This window comes from Lithobates pipiens, unplaced genomic scaffold, assembly GCF_037356315.1.
Source record: "Lithobates pipiens isolate NorthernLeopardFrog02 unplaced genomic scaffold, aLitPip1_a1.2 Scaffold_13, whole genome shotgun sequence".
NCBI lineage: Eukaryota > Metazoa > Chordata > Amphibia > Anura > Ranidae > Lithobates > Lithobates pipiens.
Window position 1 is genome coordinate 547,684,918 of NW_027507718.1, and position 15,980 is coordinate 547,700,897.

The window sequence follows — 15,980 nt, forward strand, 5'->3', positions numbered from 1 at the left end:
ATAGGGGGTCCGGGATACGATTTGAAAAGGCAAGTGTGTGGAGATCTTCTCGTTATGGCCCCCCCTTTAAAAAAAAAAAAAAAAAAAAAGAGGGGGAATTGAAATTTTAAGTGTATAGGGTCAAGCAGGAAGATTAAGGGAAAAAGGATGAAGGTAAGAGGAGGTACCGATTGATTTTTCGGAAGGCGGTCGCCATTATGCAATTGTCATGGGGGGGAAGAACCCGAACATGGTTCGGCGTTGTTCTGTTATATGTAGGCCATTGGTAGGTGCACATGTTAAAAAGGGGGATCTGATTGGTTACAGGATGATGAGCAGTTTAGACCGCGCAAGTCGGTATGGCCGTCTCTTTGTGGGGATCAAAGGATAGTGCCCTCTGGATGCGGTTTCTGTAGTAGTAGATGCCCCCGAAGCAGTTCCTTCGGGTGGCGGGGTTCCCCCCCCCTCTGGACGGTCGGCCAAAAAGAAAGGGGGGTGGGTTGGCAGTGTGATGTGAGCTCCTGTCAGTTCGGTGGTTTTTGACGTTAAACACGAGTGTTAAGGGGGTGGGGGGGGCCATCCATTTTATCGTGGCTTCACGTGAGGACAATGTACAGGCGAGCCTAGTCACACAAGGGATGACTTTTGGAAGGGGGTGAAAAGGTTGCAGCCTTTCATAAGTAGATACCCGGATAAGGAAATGACGAGGCTGTTTGCCTCCAGGGGTTTTTAATGGTGTCTACAGCGGGGGTGGTGCCTTAGAAGGAAGAAAACAAGTTTCGCCTTGTTTCCAGACTTATCTGTCAAAAAAAAAAAAAAAAAAAGAGTTCTGTCATAATCCGATGCGGTGCACTGTGTCTTCAGGTACACAGCTATAAGGTGGGTTAGGTGTGACGGAAAAGGGGTGCCTATGGCAAACTAGGAATTCATGTTCCACTTGCTTACAGTTTATTCGGAGAGCTTTGGCTGCTGGATAGATGCTGGCAAGAGGAGTTTTTTACTTGGATCGATGCCGGCCCATGGGTTGCTTAATTTAATGGGCCATGGTTAGATGTTTAGTTATTTTCTTGAGTGGGGGGGGGGAATAGAAACGCGTCGGTCCCTGATTCAATCTTACATGTTACGTGTCGGGCCGCCTTCCTCCGGTGTGTGTGCGATTATACTTTATACATTGCAAGTAGGTTTATTAGTGCCATTGACTGCAAAACACAGGGGGCCCGGTGAGGGATATTGTACTATTTAGTTTTGGCATTGTGACCAAGTTGGAGGTACTATAGAAGGGGGGTGTGTGAGGCCCAGGGACGGCGTGAGGTACAGTTGAGGACTTTGCATTCGTTGCTGGGTACGTTCAATTTTGCCTGCCGGTTTTATTCCGATGAGCGGGTTTTGGCCGACGGCTGCCGTCTGCTACAGTGGGGGGTTTCAGGCACCGGCCAATTTAAACGGTTGAATGCGGAACATAGGGAAGGTTAGAAGGTTTGGTACGAGTTCTGCCATTGAGCGGAAACTGGTGGGTTTTTGGCTTTTGTTTAACCTGCTGTGCAGGGTGGTTTGAAAAAGGAGTTTGGGTTGGACAATTCAAAAAAATAAAAATGATCAAAGGGTTAGAGGGGTGGAGGTGCTGCGGTTTGTGTTACCAGGCTTCAGGGTAATAAAAAAAAAAAAGGGCACAAAAAAGTAAGGGAGTTTCTAGGATTTGGAACAGATGGCATGGGGGTGGAGGGGGGGCAGTTCATGTGGCACAAGGCTGGGAAGTCTTGGTCGAGGTTCCAGTTCGGGTCGGTGTTCTGAAAATGCCACTGGGACGCAAGGTTGAATGGTGCAGAATACGCTTCACACTCCTTCCGCATCGGGGTGGCTGTAGAAGCTGCCAGATGTGGGTTGGATGAGGCGGCGGTAAAGAGGAATGGTAGGTGGGAAGCAAAGCGATTACGCACTTACCTATGCCTTCATGTGGTGGTGGAATAAAAATAAATAAAAAAAAAAAGAGTGTGTGGGGGGGGGGGGGGTGGTGGGTATTGGTAGGCTGTACATTAAAGCTGTGCTGTTTGTGGTGTGGGGTACATTGGTTTGCTTTAAAGTTGGTGCTGCCTTTGTTTAGCGTTTTTTTTCGTCCAGATGGAGGACTTATACGCCTTGTCTGGATTTTCTTTGTTATCTGTATGTTTGATGGGGGGGCCAGGAGAGCAGATGGGAGATGGGTTGGCAGACAGTTGGGTAGTTAGAGGAGGGAGGCATGTGTTCACTGGCTAGGGGTATGGGGGTTGAGGTGGAGCAAGGTGATATGGGAAGTGGAACGTTAGGCACTGCGGGATAGACTGCCGGTCGTTTGGGTTATGCATGCAAGGGGTGATGCTTTTGGGTTCCGATGATCAGGGAGCTGATCTCGGATGTTAAGTCAGATATTTTGCGACTTCGTACGATTGTCTAACACTCAGGTGGTGGGGAGGTTGTGGCTCAGAATGGGGGGGGGGGGGGCGTGGTGATCAGGCAAGTAGAGGTGGAAACTATTGTGGGCCTGTAACTGAGGGTGTTGGAATACGCCTCTAGGTAGTGGGGATTGATTTCTGGGCACTTGGGGCTGCAAGATGGGATCCAGCGGGCCCCGGGGGTGTGGAGGAGCCCTTAAGGGTAAGGTGTCATCCTTGCGGGCTGTGGCGGTGTTTTGTTGGTCTTTGACGGTGGCAGTAAACATATGTGATGGAAAGGGGTGGGGGGCTCATGGGTAGTATGTGCCCCTCCGGTGTATTCCAGTGAAAGGTTAGCTGGAATACTGTAATGGTTGCACTGCGGGAAGGGGGTTGTCTCCGAGCTGATTATCCGCTGGAGGCCTATCGTGTGGGGAAAAAGGTCCCGCAGTGTATTGGTGGAATATGTGTCGGGGTGCCGTCAAAGACCAACAGACTGGAGTTAAACAAGTTGTTACGGAGGTGATATTTTGGTATATATTTGATATTGGAGTTATTTATATGGTGTGAATAATAAATAGGCTGCTATGGCCATTTATACTCCAAAATGAAGGTGTGGTCTCATCATTTTAGAAGGGTAAGAAATGGGGATGTTGGAGTGCAAGTGGTATAGCAGTAAGAGGCAGGTTGGGTACCTCTGAACTACACTGGTCATGTACAATGTATATGTAAAGCGCTGCGTAAAATTGAAAGCGCTCTATAAGTACCTGAAATAAAAATTATATATACATATATATATGGAATTCTTCTTTAAATCTACTTTAATTTCATTCAACATCACAACATACAGCATGTGGTTAGAAATATCCAATATTTATTGTAACAGATTGTATATTAGAGGTACAATACATCAGTGCTACAGACTGCACTTCATTTGTTAGTAACATCGGAGAATATTGTGTCATTTTAGGTTATTAAAAGCTTTAAATGATCAAAATCAATCATTGAATCCAGATACAGTATTCAAGTATATTTCACATAAAGATACATTTGATAATAAGCTGAATATATTATATATTTAAAAAAAAAAAAAAAAAAGACAGAAAATATACATTGTAATCACCGGGTGTCCGGATCCGTCAGATACCTACACATGATGGGGTATAGGTCTGATCAGGTGAATGGCGCCCTCACAGGCCAGGGTGGTGTCATATTTTGCGACATACTTATAACCATAAAGCCCTGACAGTACCACCACCCATGTATTTCCGCAATCATAGATGGATAGGGCGCCCCCTGCTGGACGATACAAACTCCTGAAACGCGCTGTGCTGCTCTGGATCTATATATGGCATTTAACCCCCTGAACTGAACATTGGGGGACACACACACACCCTTCCAGGAGATGAAGGGGTATGTACAGCGGGTGGGCAGACCTCTCCTGGACGCACACAGAACCTCTTCTCCCATACAAATCTGATATCACAAGTCCTCACCCAGCACAGTATTTACACCTGAGAATGTTACAGCTACACAACACACAACCTCATCATCTCTCATTCTTCTAAACAAATGTTAGGATGTTTTTTTTTTTTTGCAGGTCACGTATTAGAAAAGTCACCTTGTCATAGATTTAGATGAGAACTCCAGATGTTCCTTAATTGCTCAGGAGAACAAAGATTTAACATTTTTTGCACAAACACAAGTCTGCCTATGATACAACGCTGCTCCTGTACATGGGAAGACTACAAGTTGGATTTGCCACGTTAGAAGGATGAACAGATCCCAAGTGTGGTGACGTCACCTCGTTTCCTTCCTCCAGCCCCAAAACAGAAGGTCCGTACCTCAGTAAGGGAATGGGACGGGGGGGGGGGGGGGTAAATAAAGTAGGAGCCTGGCACTCCCAATGCCCTGATCATGGTTGCAATACTCTGCAGACTTTTTAATTTTCTTAATGTGGGCACATTTCCTGAATTTTTGCAAAAGGCGGAGTAGAACCGTCATGCTTGTGGGGGGATCCTCAGACATGGCAGGAGTACCAAGGCTCTGGCTTCCTGATAAACGGGAGGCCTTTAGGCACCAATCCTGGACAGCTGCCATGTAGGACCTCCCAAACATTTTATAAACTGTTATAAATCATTCACTTAGGGACTTTGCAGCACATTACTAATTACAAGAGACATTCATTTCTGTTATTCTGGAACTCGACCAACCTCAAGACCTCAAAAACACCTCATTGTAAAACATGGAGACCACAGCTGGCCGTATACTATAATGCCACGTACACACGATCAGACATTCCGACAACAAAATCCTGGATTTATTCCCTGATGTTGGCTCAAACTTGTCTCGCATACACACGGTCACACGAATGTTGTCGGAAATTCTGAACGCCAAGAACGCGGCGACGTACAACAGCGACGTACAACGAGCCAGAGAAAAATGAAGTTCAATAGCCAGTGGATTCCGAGCATGCGTGGCACTTTGTGCGTCTCGGAATTGTGTACACACACACGATCGGAATTTGAAAAATTAGAAATCTACAACTCGTGATACATTAGTGTGATGGTCAGTGGGAAGAATGGTCCTCACACTTGTGGTCAGTGGGAAGAATTACCTCCTTACACTTGTGGTCGGTGGGAAGAATGGTCCTCACACTTGTGGTCGGTGGGAAGAATTACCTCCTTACAGATAGCTAAAAAAGATCAATGGTGTCGGTGGGAACTTATCTGAGAGGCAGAAATTGCCCAATGCTGAAGGAACCCCTACAACCTCTGGAGGAACCCTGGTTGAGAATCACTGGCCTAGGGGATAATTCTGCCACTCACATTCCACATTTTGATATAAAAGTTTCATAACCCCACTGGAATTCTCATTTAAATAAAGGTGACATAAAATTAGAGGTCTAGTAAATAAAAATATCTTACAGAGAACTTAAAACGGGGATCTCTGTCTTCATCATACAGTATATTCCTTGATTGACTCCATTAGAGAATATAACCGAAATGTACTCCTCAAGCTCACGTAGGAAACAGGAAGAAGGAATTGTATGAGCCCCACAAAGTATATAGATCACCCGGCTTATTATGGATACTCAGCACGTCGGCATTGCCAAAATATCATCTGATTGGCTGTTGGCTTTGTATATTTATATATACTTTATATCATTTTTTAATATACTATTAGCGATCCCTGTTAGATTGTAAGCTCTAGCGAGCAGGGTCCTCGGATTCCTCCTGTACTGAATTGTATTGTCACTGTACTTTTGTAAAGCGCTGCGCAAACTGTTGGCGCTATATAAATCCTTTATAATAATAATAATAATGGCATCAGTCTGCTGCAGGCGGTAGGAAGCATTTCCTCAGTCTCCTCTCTCCCAGTGACCAGAATGCAACATTGTAAATTTGGGGCAAGTCACACAGTGAGAGGCTGCAGCGGGGGGGGGGTCAGGTGATGTCGGGATTTACATCGCCGTGTCATCTATGGGCCGGCAACGCACACCAGGAACTGAAGCCTGGATAATGATGAGCAGATCACTTGCAAACTTTGGGCTCTGTAGGCAAAAATTCATATTATATATATATATATCAGTGCCACCTATCAGTGCCCATCAGTCCCGCCTATCAGTGCTGCCTCACCGGTGCCCATGACTGCCGCCTCACCGGTGCCCATGACTGCTGCCTCACCGGTGCCCATGACTGCCGCCTCATCAGTGCCTATCACTGCTGCTTCATCAGTGCCCATCACTGCCCCAACAGTGCAGCCTCAGCAGTGCCCCAACAGTGCAGCCTCAGCAGTGCCCCAACAGTGCAGCCTCAGCAGTGCCCCAACAGTGCAGCCTCAGCACTGCCCCAAAAGGGCAGCCTCAGCAGTGCCCCAACAGTGCAGCCTCAGCAGTGCCCCAACAGTGCAGCCTCAGCAGTGCCCCAACAGTGCAGCCTCAGCAGTGCCCCAACAGTGCAGCCTCAGCAGTGCCCCAACAGTGCCACCTCAACAGTGCCCATCATTGATGCCTCATCAGGCCACATTACTGAATGAGAAAAATGACCTGTTTGCAAGATTGTATAACAAACTATTAAAAACTTTTTTTTTTTTAAAAAAATTTCAGTCTTTTTTCCTTTGTTTAGTAAAAAAATAAAAAACCCAGTGCTGATTAAATGGCACCAAAAGAAAGTTCTATTTGTGTGAAAAAAAAAAAGTGATTGTTGCATGACCGCGCAATAGTCATGCAAAGTGTGAAAACTGTTAATGCAAGAAAAATTTGGAATTGCCTTGTGCTTTCGATAACCATACTAGCCGCATTATCTGTACATAGGTGCGGGTTCATACATAATCCCAACATATACATCAATTCATTATCCATACATACAATCTTTCCTCTTCCTGTTTCTGCTCTTCTTCACCAGGTTCATCTCATCCTGGTGTCTCTCTGCACAGCTGCAGAGCAGATATATTCCCTGGGGAAGGTTCGGAAATTCTTCCACTTAGTGGACCTGAAAAAAAAAACAACCTCTCTCAATCTTCATTAACCATTCGAAACTGGACCCTTCTCATCCACCAACTCCTTCTCAATAGTCAGTAAGCAATGTCCTGCCCCCACGTAACGGTTACATGGGACCTCTTCAGGTAGTTGGCCATCCTTGGGCTTAGGGATCATTTGGTCTTCTGGGTCTCCCTCATTGGAGACCTCACTTTGCTTTGGAGCTTCATCAACATTCGGATTGCCTACAATGCCAGGAGGAACAGGTCCTTCACCATTAGGGTTCCTGTTGTTCTCTGGATGTCCTATATCACCGTAATTCTCTGGATGTCCTATATCACCGTCCTTCTCTGGATGTCCCATATCACCGTCGTTCTCTGGATGTCCTATATCACCGTAATTATCTGGATGTCCTATATCACCATTGTTCTCCGGATGTCCTATATCACCGTCCTTCTCCGGATGTCCTATATCACCGTCCTTCTCTGGATGTCCTATATCACCGTTCAGTAGGTTTACTAGATGTTGAGATTCTGGTTGATCTTCTTTCGCTTGGATGTACGCTTTTCCTTTAGCCTTGAGTTTGGGTTTTATCACTATAGGCAGAAACAACTGGTTAAAAATTTGAAATTTTGACATCGAAACTGAACATACAGGGAGGGAAAAAAAGTATTTGATCCCCCCTGCTCATTATGTACGTTTGCCCACTGACAAAGGAACGACCAGTCTATAATTTTAATGGTCGGTTTATTTTAACAGCGAGAGGAAGAATTTAAATATCCAGAAAAACGCATTTCAAAGTTAAAGTGGTGGGCCAGCAGAAAAAAAAAAAAAAGTCAGCAGCTACAAACACTGTAGCTGCTGACTTTTAATAAGTACTTACCTTTCTAGGGTGCCAGCGATGTCTGCCGCCCGAGGCCGACCTGTCCCTCGGGTCTCAAGTCCCGGCGCCGCCATTCAAAGTATGGGAAACAGGCAGTAGAGCCTTGCGGTTTCACTGCCCGTTTCCTACTGCGCATGCGCGAGTCACGCTGTGCTTTGTGAATAGGGTGCGCTGTGTTGTGGGACACACACACACACACAGTTCCCACAACACACCGCGCCCCCGTTCGACAGTGCGAGGAGGAGAAGACCGAAGATCACAGCGGAAGAGGAAGATTAGGATGATCTGCCTAGCAACAGCCATTTCTCGTAAGTGAAAAAAAAAACATTGTTATTTTTATTTTTTTTATTTAGAGCCTTTTTATGCATTTTTTTTTTTTTTAGGGTGGACCTTCCCTTTAAATTGATTTGCATTTTAATGAGTGAAAAAAATGTTTGATCCTCTATCAATCAGCATGATTCTGGCTCCCAGGTGTCTTCTATACATATAATGAGCTGAGATTAGGAGCACTCTTAAAGGGGGTGCTCCTAATCTCAGCTTGTTACCCTTTCTTTTATATTCATGGCAGGCGAGACTCTGCCTCATCTGTCTCCCCTGACTGCATGGCCCTGCCCAATGACAAAGCACAAACATTTGTGCAAAACGCATCTACTGCTTTGTCCCCTGCTCCATATGTTAACCACCTGTCACACGAAGCTTCAATAAAGAGGATTTTTGGAAGTGCAGCCCTCCAGAATCATTTGCATTATTAATGACCCTAAGCACAAGGCCAGGGTGACATTTGTGGAAAACGCATCTACTGCTTTGTACCCTGCTCCATATGTTAACCACCTGTCACATGAAGCTTCAATAAAGAGGATTTTTGGAAGTGCAGCCACCCAGGATGGTTTGCTTTACTAATGATCCTAACCACAAGGCCAGGGTGTCATTTGTGTAAAACACATCTACTGCTTTGTCTCCTGCTCCATATGTTAAAGTGGTTGTAAACCCTTACAAAGCACTTTGACCTAAAGGTAAGCCAAGATTAAGGTTTACCTGTAGGTCCAAGAAATATCTCCTAAACCTATAAGGTTTAGGAGATATTTACAAAAAGACAGCCGTAGACAGCGGCGCGCAGGCGCACTGGGCAGGCTGCAGATCGCGGCGATATGCCGCTCGTGTAGGCTCCCGTGCGCATGCGCGGGAGTGACATCTTTGCGGCTCTGGCGAATCACAGCGCCGAAGCAGCGAGACCTGGAAGTCGCTCCGGGATACATGGCAGCGGCCAAGAGGAAGACGGAGGACTGCTTCGGGGGCTTCGTTCTCAGGTAAGTTATTCATAATGAGCTAGTATGCTATGCATACTAGCTCATTATGTCTTTTCCATACAGGGTGTGTTTTTTTATTTATTTTTATTTTTGCCTTTACTTCCTCTTTAACCACCTGTCACGTGAAGCTTCAATAAAGAGGATTTTTGGAAGTGCAGCCGTCCGGAATCGTTTTCTTTACTAACGATCCTAAACACAAGACCAGGGTGACATTTGTGGAAAACCCATCTACTGCTTTGTCCCCTGCTCCATATGTTAACCACCTGTCACACGAAGCTTCAATAAAGAGGATTTTTGGAAGTGCAGCCACCCGGAATTGTTTGCATTATCAATGACCCCAAGCACAAGGCCAAGGTGACCCTCCGGTGGTTACAGAAGAAAAAGGTGACGGTTCTGGAGTGGCCATCTCAGTCTCCTGACCTTAATATCATTGAGTCACTCTGGGGAGATCTCAGGCGTGAGGTTCGTGCAATATACGATCAAACCTTCATGCATATTTGTTTCAACACCTCACTTACCGCCATCTTCTCAGCAAAGTAAGCTTTTTTGGGTATATCCCTGCTAGTTACAAGATTACAGTTGGGGATTTGTCAGATTGCAATTTAACGGCCGTCCTCCTCCTTAGGCATTCAAAATTTTATCCAAGATCTGAGTGAAGCGCATCTCCTTACACCCCTTTTCTTTCATGTTGGGCCTCCTTATGGTTCACCTGGGCACTCTGGTCAGTCCCACCTACTGATGTAAAGCAAGTAAGCACCCATTCAAGCCTGTCTAAATGTCTAAATATTATATATGGCTTACCGGTATTAATACCATAATAACGGTATTTTAACGAATGTGTATATATTATATATATATATATATATTTCTCCCCCCCCCCCCCATTATGCAATTTAGCCATGGATTTTATTTTGAGCACCGGCGACATTTTCCAGGGAAAGTGGTGGCTAAGTGGTTAAAAGTCAGCACTAGGGTTGTCACCTCAAAGACATGCTGGTAGGTAAATGTGAGGTTGGGAACCTTAGATTGTAAGTTCCTCATGGGTGGGGACTAATGCCAATGTACAATATATGTAAAGCGCTGCATCATTTGTTGGTGCTGTATTAATATCCATGTTAACCAGTTCCCGACCGGCGCACGCCGATGTACGTCGGCAGAATGGCACGGGCAGGCATATTGGCGTACAGGTACGTCCATTTTTATATGCCGCCCTGCCATCGCGTGCGCGCCGCCGGCGGTGCGCTCGCGTGCCGGTCGGGACCCCCGTGAGTCCGGTCGCAGGTCCCGCGGACTCGATCGTCATGGGAATACCTGCGATCTTCTCACGGGGGCGGCTGAACGGGGAGATGCCGATGTAAACTGCATCTCCCCATTCTGCCTAGCAATAAGTGATGCTGATCTCTGCTCCATGTGATTGGAGCAGAGATCAGTGTTCACTAAAAGAAAGCCCAGCCCACAACAGTTAGTAACACACCCCTAGGAACACTTAACCCCTACACTGCCACCCACTGGTTAACCCCTTCACTGCCAGTGCCATTTACACAGGAATCAGTGCATTTGTATAGCACTGATTGCTGTATAAATGACAATGGCCCCAAAAATGTGTCAAAAATGTCTGATGTGTCCGCCATAATGTCACAGTCACAATAAAAATCGCTGATCGCCGCCATTACTAGTAAAAAAAAAATATATTAATAAAAATGCCATAAAACTATCCTCTATTTTGTAATTTTTGCGCAAACCAATCAATAATCGCTTATTGCGTTTTTTTTTTTTACCAAAAATATATAGAATACGTATCGGCCTTAAACTGAGGGAAAATTTTTTTTTTTTATATATTTTGGGGGGATATTTATTACAGCAAAAAGTAAAAAATAATCCTTTTTTTTTTTTTTCAAAATTCTCGCTCTATTTTTGTTTATAGCGCAAAAAATAAAAACCGCAGATGTGATCAAATACCACCAAAAGAAAGCTCTATTTGTGGGGGAAAAAAAAAAAAAAAAAAAAGGACGTCAATTTTGTTTGGGAGCCACGTCGCCACGGCCGCGCAATTGTCAGTTAAAGCGACGCAGTGCCGAATCAAAAAAAAAAAAAGTGGTCTGGTCTTAAGCCAGAAAAATGGTCCGGGGGCTGAAAGTGGTTAATATTTGTTAATAACAGCTGCTAGAACCTTGTTTTAAATTGAAGCGCGTCTTTAGTTTTATATTTTTTCACCAACAAATATTCACTTACATAAGTAGAAGATGAAAATCAGTAGACAGACCGCGGGTAGAACAGCCGGATATATGTCCATCGCTCCACAAGGAGGACGATCTGTAAAATACGGGGGGAGACGCCAACATAAGACATCTGACTGCAATGTAATCACAACATTTCAAATGATGACATCCAGATCCGTCACAGATTATTCTATTCCCAGTAAATGTGCACATTATACAGTATTTCAGACACATTTTCCCTTTTGATATATTATGTATTTTTGTTTTTGTTTTTGTTTTTTTTTGTGGTATATACAATTTTGGGCAGAATGCCATTAGTGTGGATTGCATTGACGATGGGGGTTGATTTACTAAAACTGGTGCACTCAGGATGTGGTGCAACTGCGCATGGCAGCCAATCAGCTTCTAACCTCAACTTGTTCGGTTAACCTTTGGAAGCCCATTGGTTTTTACGAAGAAGTTAGCTCGATCTCAGCACTCTCCAGCTTTAGTAAATAAACCCCAATTAAGAAGCTGCACTCCCAGCCCGACTGCAGTGTGGATACGGAACGGCCTCGGACAGCTCTCCTTCTCAGGCCATGCCCCCCCCCCCCCCCCATCCTGCCCCCTTGATGCATTTTGCCCCCACCACCACCGTCCCCCAGTGGTTGGGGCAAAATGTGTCAGAGGAGGTGGCCTGCAAAGGCAAGCAGTCTGAGGCCATTCCATATCCACCCTGCAGTCAGGCTGGGAGTGCATGTTCCTAATAAAGTGCATTCATCAGTGGAGGGTAAGTAGAGGGTAAGTGAATACACATACCGACACCCCGATCTCCAAGGAGCAAAAGGGGAATCAGTTTATCTCTTAGCTTTCATCGGCACTCTAAAGTTCCATTACAAGTCCTTATATTGACAATATTGACTTATTTTAACCACTTCAGTACCGGGCACTTTTACCCCCTTCCTGCCCAGGTCAATTTGCAGCTTTCAGCGCTGTCGCCTTTAACCAACTTAACGACCAGCCACCATCATTATACGTCAGTAGTTTGACGTGGAATGCTGTTATGGCAGCAGCTAGCTGCCATAACCTCGGTATCCTCTGAAATGGTGGACGGCTGTGTTTCAGATAAAAGTTGTCTCATCGCGGAAAAATTCACCGCCAGATCACTTTTATCATGGCGGGGGAGGTGCCCCCTCCCCTTCTCCTGCCATGCTCCAGTTGTCTCCACTGAGCCGTTGGTAGCGGCGGAGACGATCGGGTCCTCTCCCCTCCGAGACTGGATGCAGAGTGAGGGAAAGATGCGCCCCCCCCCCCCCCCCCCCCGCTCGGCTCCATAGCATTGGAGGGTGGAATCGATGTCAAAACGTCACTTACGCCCAATGATCTTGAAAGGGGAATTTTTTTTTTTTCAAATTACTTTTTTTTTTTAAATTGTATTTAATTCTAAATCATCAGTTGTTTTAGTCATTGTAATAATTAAGCACGAGATGCATTTGTGAAACGCGTCTATGTGACCACAGTTTGGTGTCTTGGTTTAGGGTAAGATTTGGGGGTCAGGCCAAGGTTTAGGTTAAGATTTGGGAGTCAGGCCAAGGTTTAGGGTAAGATTTGGGAGTCAGGCCAAGGTTTAGGGTAAGATTTGGGAGTCAGGCCAAGGTTTAGGGTAAGATTTGGGAGTCAGGCCAAGGTTTAGGGTAAGATTTGGGAGTCAGGCCAAGGTTTAGGGTAAGATTTGGGAGTCAGGCCAAGGTTTAGGGTAAGATTTGGGAGTCAGGCCAAGGTTTAGGGTAAGATTTGGGAGTCAGGCTAAGGTTTAGGGTAAGAATTGGGAGTCAGGTTAAGGTTTAGGGTAAGATTTGGGAGTCAGGCTAAAGTTTAGGGTAAGATTTGGGAGTCAGGCTAAGGTTTAGGGTAAGATTTGGGAGTCAGGCCAAGGTTTAGGGTAAGATTTGGGAGTCAGGCCAAGGTTTAGGGTAAGGTTTAGGGTAAGATTTGGGAGTCAGGCCAAGGTTTAGGGTGAAATTTGGGAGTCAGGCCAAGGTTTAGGGTAAGATTTGGGAGTCAGGCCAAGGTTTAGGGTAAGATTTGGGAGTCAGGTCAAGGTTTAGGGTAAGATTTGGGAGTCAGGTCAAGGTTTAGGGTAAGATTTGGGAGTCAGGCCAAGGTTTAGGGTAAGATTTGGGAGTCAGGTCAAGGTTTAGGGTAAGATTTGGGAGTCAGGCCAAGGTTTAGGGTAAGATTTGGGAGTCAGGCCAAGGTTTAGGGTAAGATTTGGGAGTCAGGCCAAGGTTTAGGGTAAGATTTGGGAGTCAGGCCAAGGTTTAGGGTAAGATTTGGGAGTCAGGCCAAGGTTTAGGGTAAGATTTGGGAGTTATAATAAAAAGAAGCATAGCAACCCGCACTTGTCAGCAGTTCCAGAAATTGTTCGTAATGAAAAAAAGTAATAGAATATTATAATCAGGTGAGCGCCAAAGGTGGACATCTGGCCTTGAATAGTTTGGCACAAAAATAAACCAACACAACCAGGAAATGCACTTAAAGCTAAAATAATGCACCTACTTGACTATATTCTAGGTGTGATTGGAAATGCCCTTAAAAATCAGGTATACATCTTCTATCTTACCATTTTGTGGCCAAATATGTGTGGGGCCTTCTTTAAATAATTGAGTTAAGGTGTTTCCAATGAAGGATACAGCAAATGCTTGTGGCAAAAGTTTGGTGAAGACCCTTTTCTGTTCCAGTATGACTGTGTCCCAAAGCCAACGCCATAGAGACATGGTTTAGTATGGAGGAAAGAACCTGAGTTCCCCCCTGAGGAAGCCTGACCTCAACCCACTAAACACCTCAATTTGGAAGGCAAATTGTGAGCCAGGTCTTCTCAACATCAGTACCCAACTTCACAAATGTGCACAAATTCCCCAGAGACTTCCTCCAAATCATACTGTGAAGATTATAGACTGTTATAGCCATAAACAAGGACCAAATCCATATTCATGATCGTGGTTTTGGAATAGGATGTCCAACAAGCTCCTGCAGGTGTGAGGGTTTGTTCACACCATGTGTTAGGCTACATCAGGGTTGCTCTACGTGAAATTTACTTGCACAATAAAAACATTTTTTTTTTTTTTAAATACTGGCAGGGCCAACTTTTTACTGACACAACACAAAAACGTTACTGACCAAGCCACATTTTTACAGACATTTTAAAAAGTTAGCCAAAAATGACAATTTTCAGAGCAAATGTCAATATTTTAAGCTACAAACATAACGCTCGTGCAATTAGCAATCTGTTCAAGGTATAACAAAATGTAAAAAAAAATTTTAACCTGACCTTGCATTAGGTCAGGTTAATATAACCCCCTTATATCAGAGTCTGCAGAGTCCCCCCCCCCCCCTGTACAATGCTAAAGGGAATACTGCAGACCATAATGCGAGAGGAAATACTGCAGACTCTGGTATAAAGGAGAATTCTGATGTAAAGGAAAACTCTGAGGACCACTTACATCAGGGTCTGCAGCATTGCCCTTTACATCAGGGTCCACAGAGTTCCCCCTGGCACCGTGAAAGGGAAACGCTGCAGATTTTAATGTAAGGGGGATTCCCCCCTTCAGTCTCGCTGTAAATCATAAAAGATGCCAAGTGGCGCAATGATGTCTCCATGCGCCTGTCCGAGCCCTGCCAAACTCATCTGGCTTCAGAACTGCACATGCGCTTTTCCCAAGCCAGTCCGCAGTCATATTTCTTACGGACAGCCGCTGTCCATAACAGACATTTACGGGCAGTTTGTAGTTTGGCCGATTTTTCAAACTTTCCGTACATTTACAGGCGGTTGGCAACCCTGGGATGCATTGGTCAACACAGCGCCAAACACATGGACAAGGCAAAAAGCCTCCTTGTATATTGTGTACATTCACAACAACGCACTGCTATGGGTCTGCATTAAAAAAAATATATATAAGGCAGGCAGTGTGAAGCTGGTCCTTCAGCCACATGTTTGGAGAAGACAGATATAATCAACCTGTAAATGCACACAACCAACCCCAACAGAGAGAAAGCCGAATAAAGAGCTATTATATGATACACGGGAAGACCCTTCTACTCACAGCGTATGGTGATCATCACCAAGATAGCAATGCAGAATGCCGGAATGGCAACCACGTTGGAGAAGATCAAGACCGCGTTACAGAAAAGTTCCACAGCAGAAGAGAATTTTACATCTGAGAAATAGTCAAAAAACAAAAAGGACAAATACATTATTAATAGGGAATGGAGGATTGTTTTTTACATGACTTAGATCATAGTTATGGTCAGGACTAAAAAGATACAATTAAAAAAAAAGTCAGGGGAGCAACAGAAAATGAATCGTCCCCCAAAAAAAGTCTAAATAGTTTGTCCCAGAAAAAACATGAGGAATTATACTTACCTTTTCCGGTGGCCCGTGTTTCCGGGTCGGGGTGATGCCGAGTCCTGCATTCGGCATCTATGAATGCCAAATGCTGGACTCTGGAGCTCTTCTCCCAGAGGGTTTATCTAATGCGGGGAGGAGCCAAGAGAGCCGCCGAGGGACCCCAGAAGAGAAGGTTCGGGGGCCACTCTGTGCAAAATGAGCTGCACAGTGGACGTAAGTATCACATGTTTGTTATTTATTTTTTTTAAAAAGGAACTTTTAGTATCACTTTAACTGACAATTGCACAATCACGCAATGCTGCACCCAAATAAAATCT

At 45.0% G+C, this 15,980-nt stretch overlaps 1 protein-coding gene across 3 annotated transcripts in view; it reads right to left on the bottom strand.

Moving 5' to 3' along the window:
- Positions 1-3,241: 3,241 nt before the first annotated feature.
- The window catches only part of LOC143975821 (uncharacterized), a 57,697-nt gene continuing 44,958 nt past the window's right edge, over positions 3,242-15,980 (bottom strand). For all 3 annotated transcript variants that reach the window (XM_077478378.1, XM_077478377.1, XM_077478379.1), the window contains 3 exons: positions 15,359-15,472; positions 11,290-11,370; positions 3,242-7,463 (listed from right to left, as the gene is read on the bottom strand). In XM_077478378.1, coding sequence (XP_077334504.1) covers positions 6,913-7,463; positions 11,290-11,370; positions 15,359-15,472 — 746 coding nt within the window. In that variant the 3' untranslated portion in view covers positions 3,242-6,912. The remainder of the gene's footprint in view (positions 7,464-11,289; positions 11,371-15,358; positions 15,473-15,980) is intronic.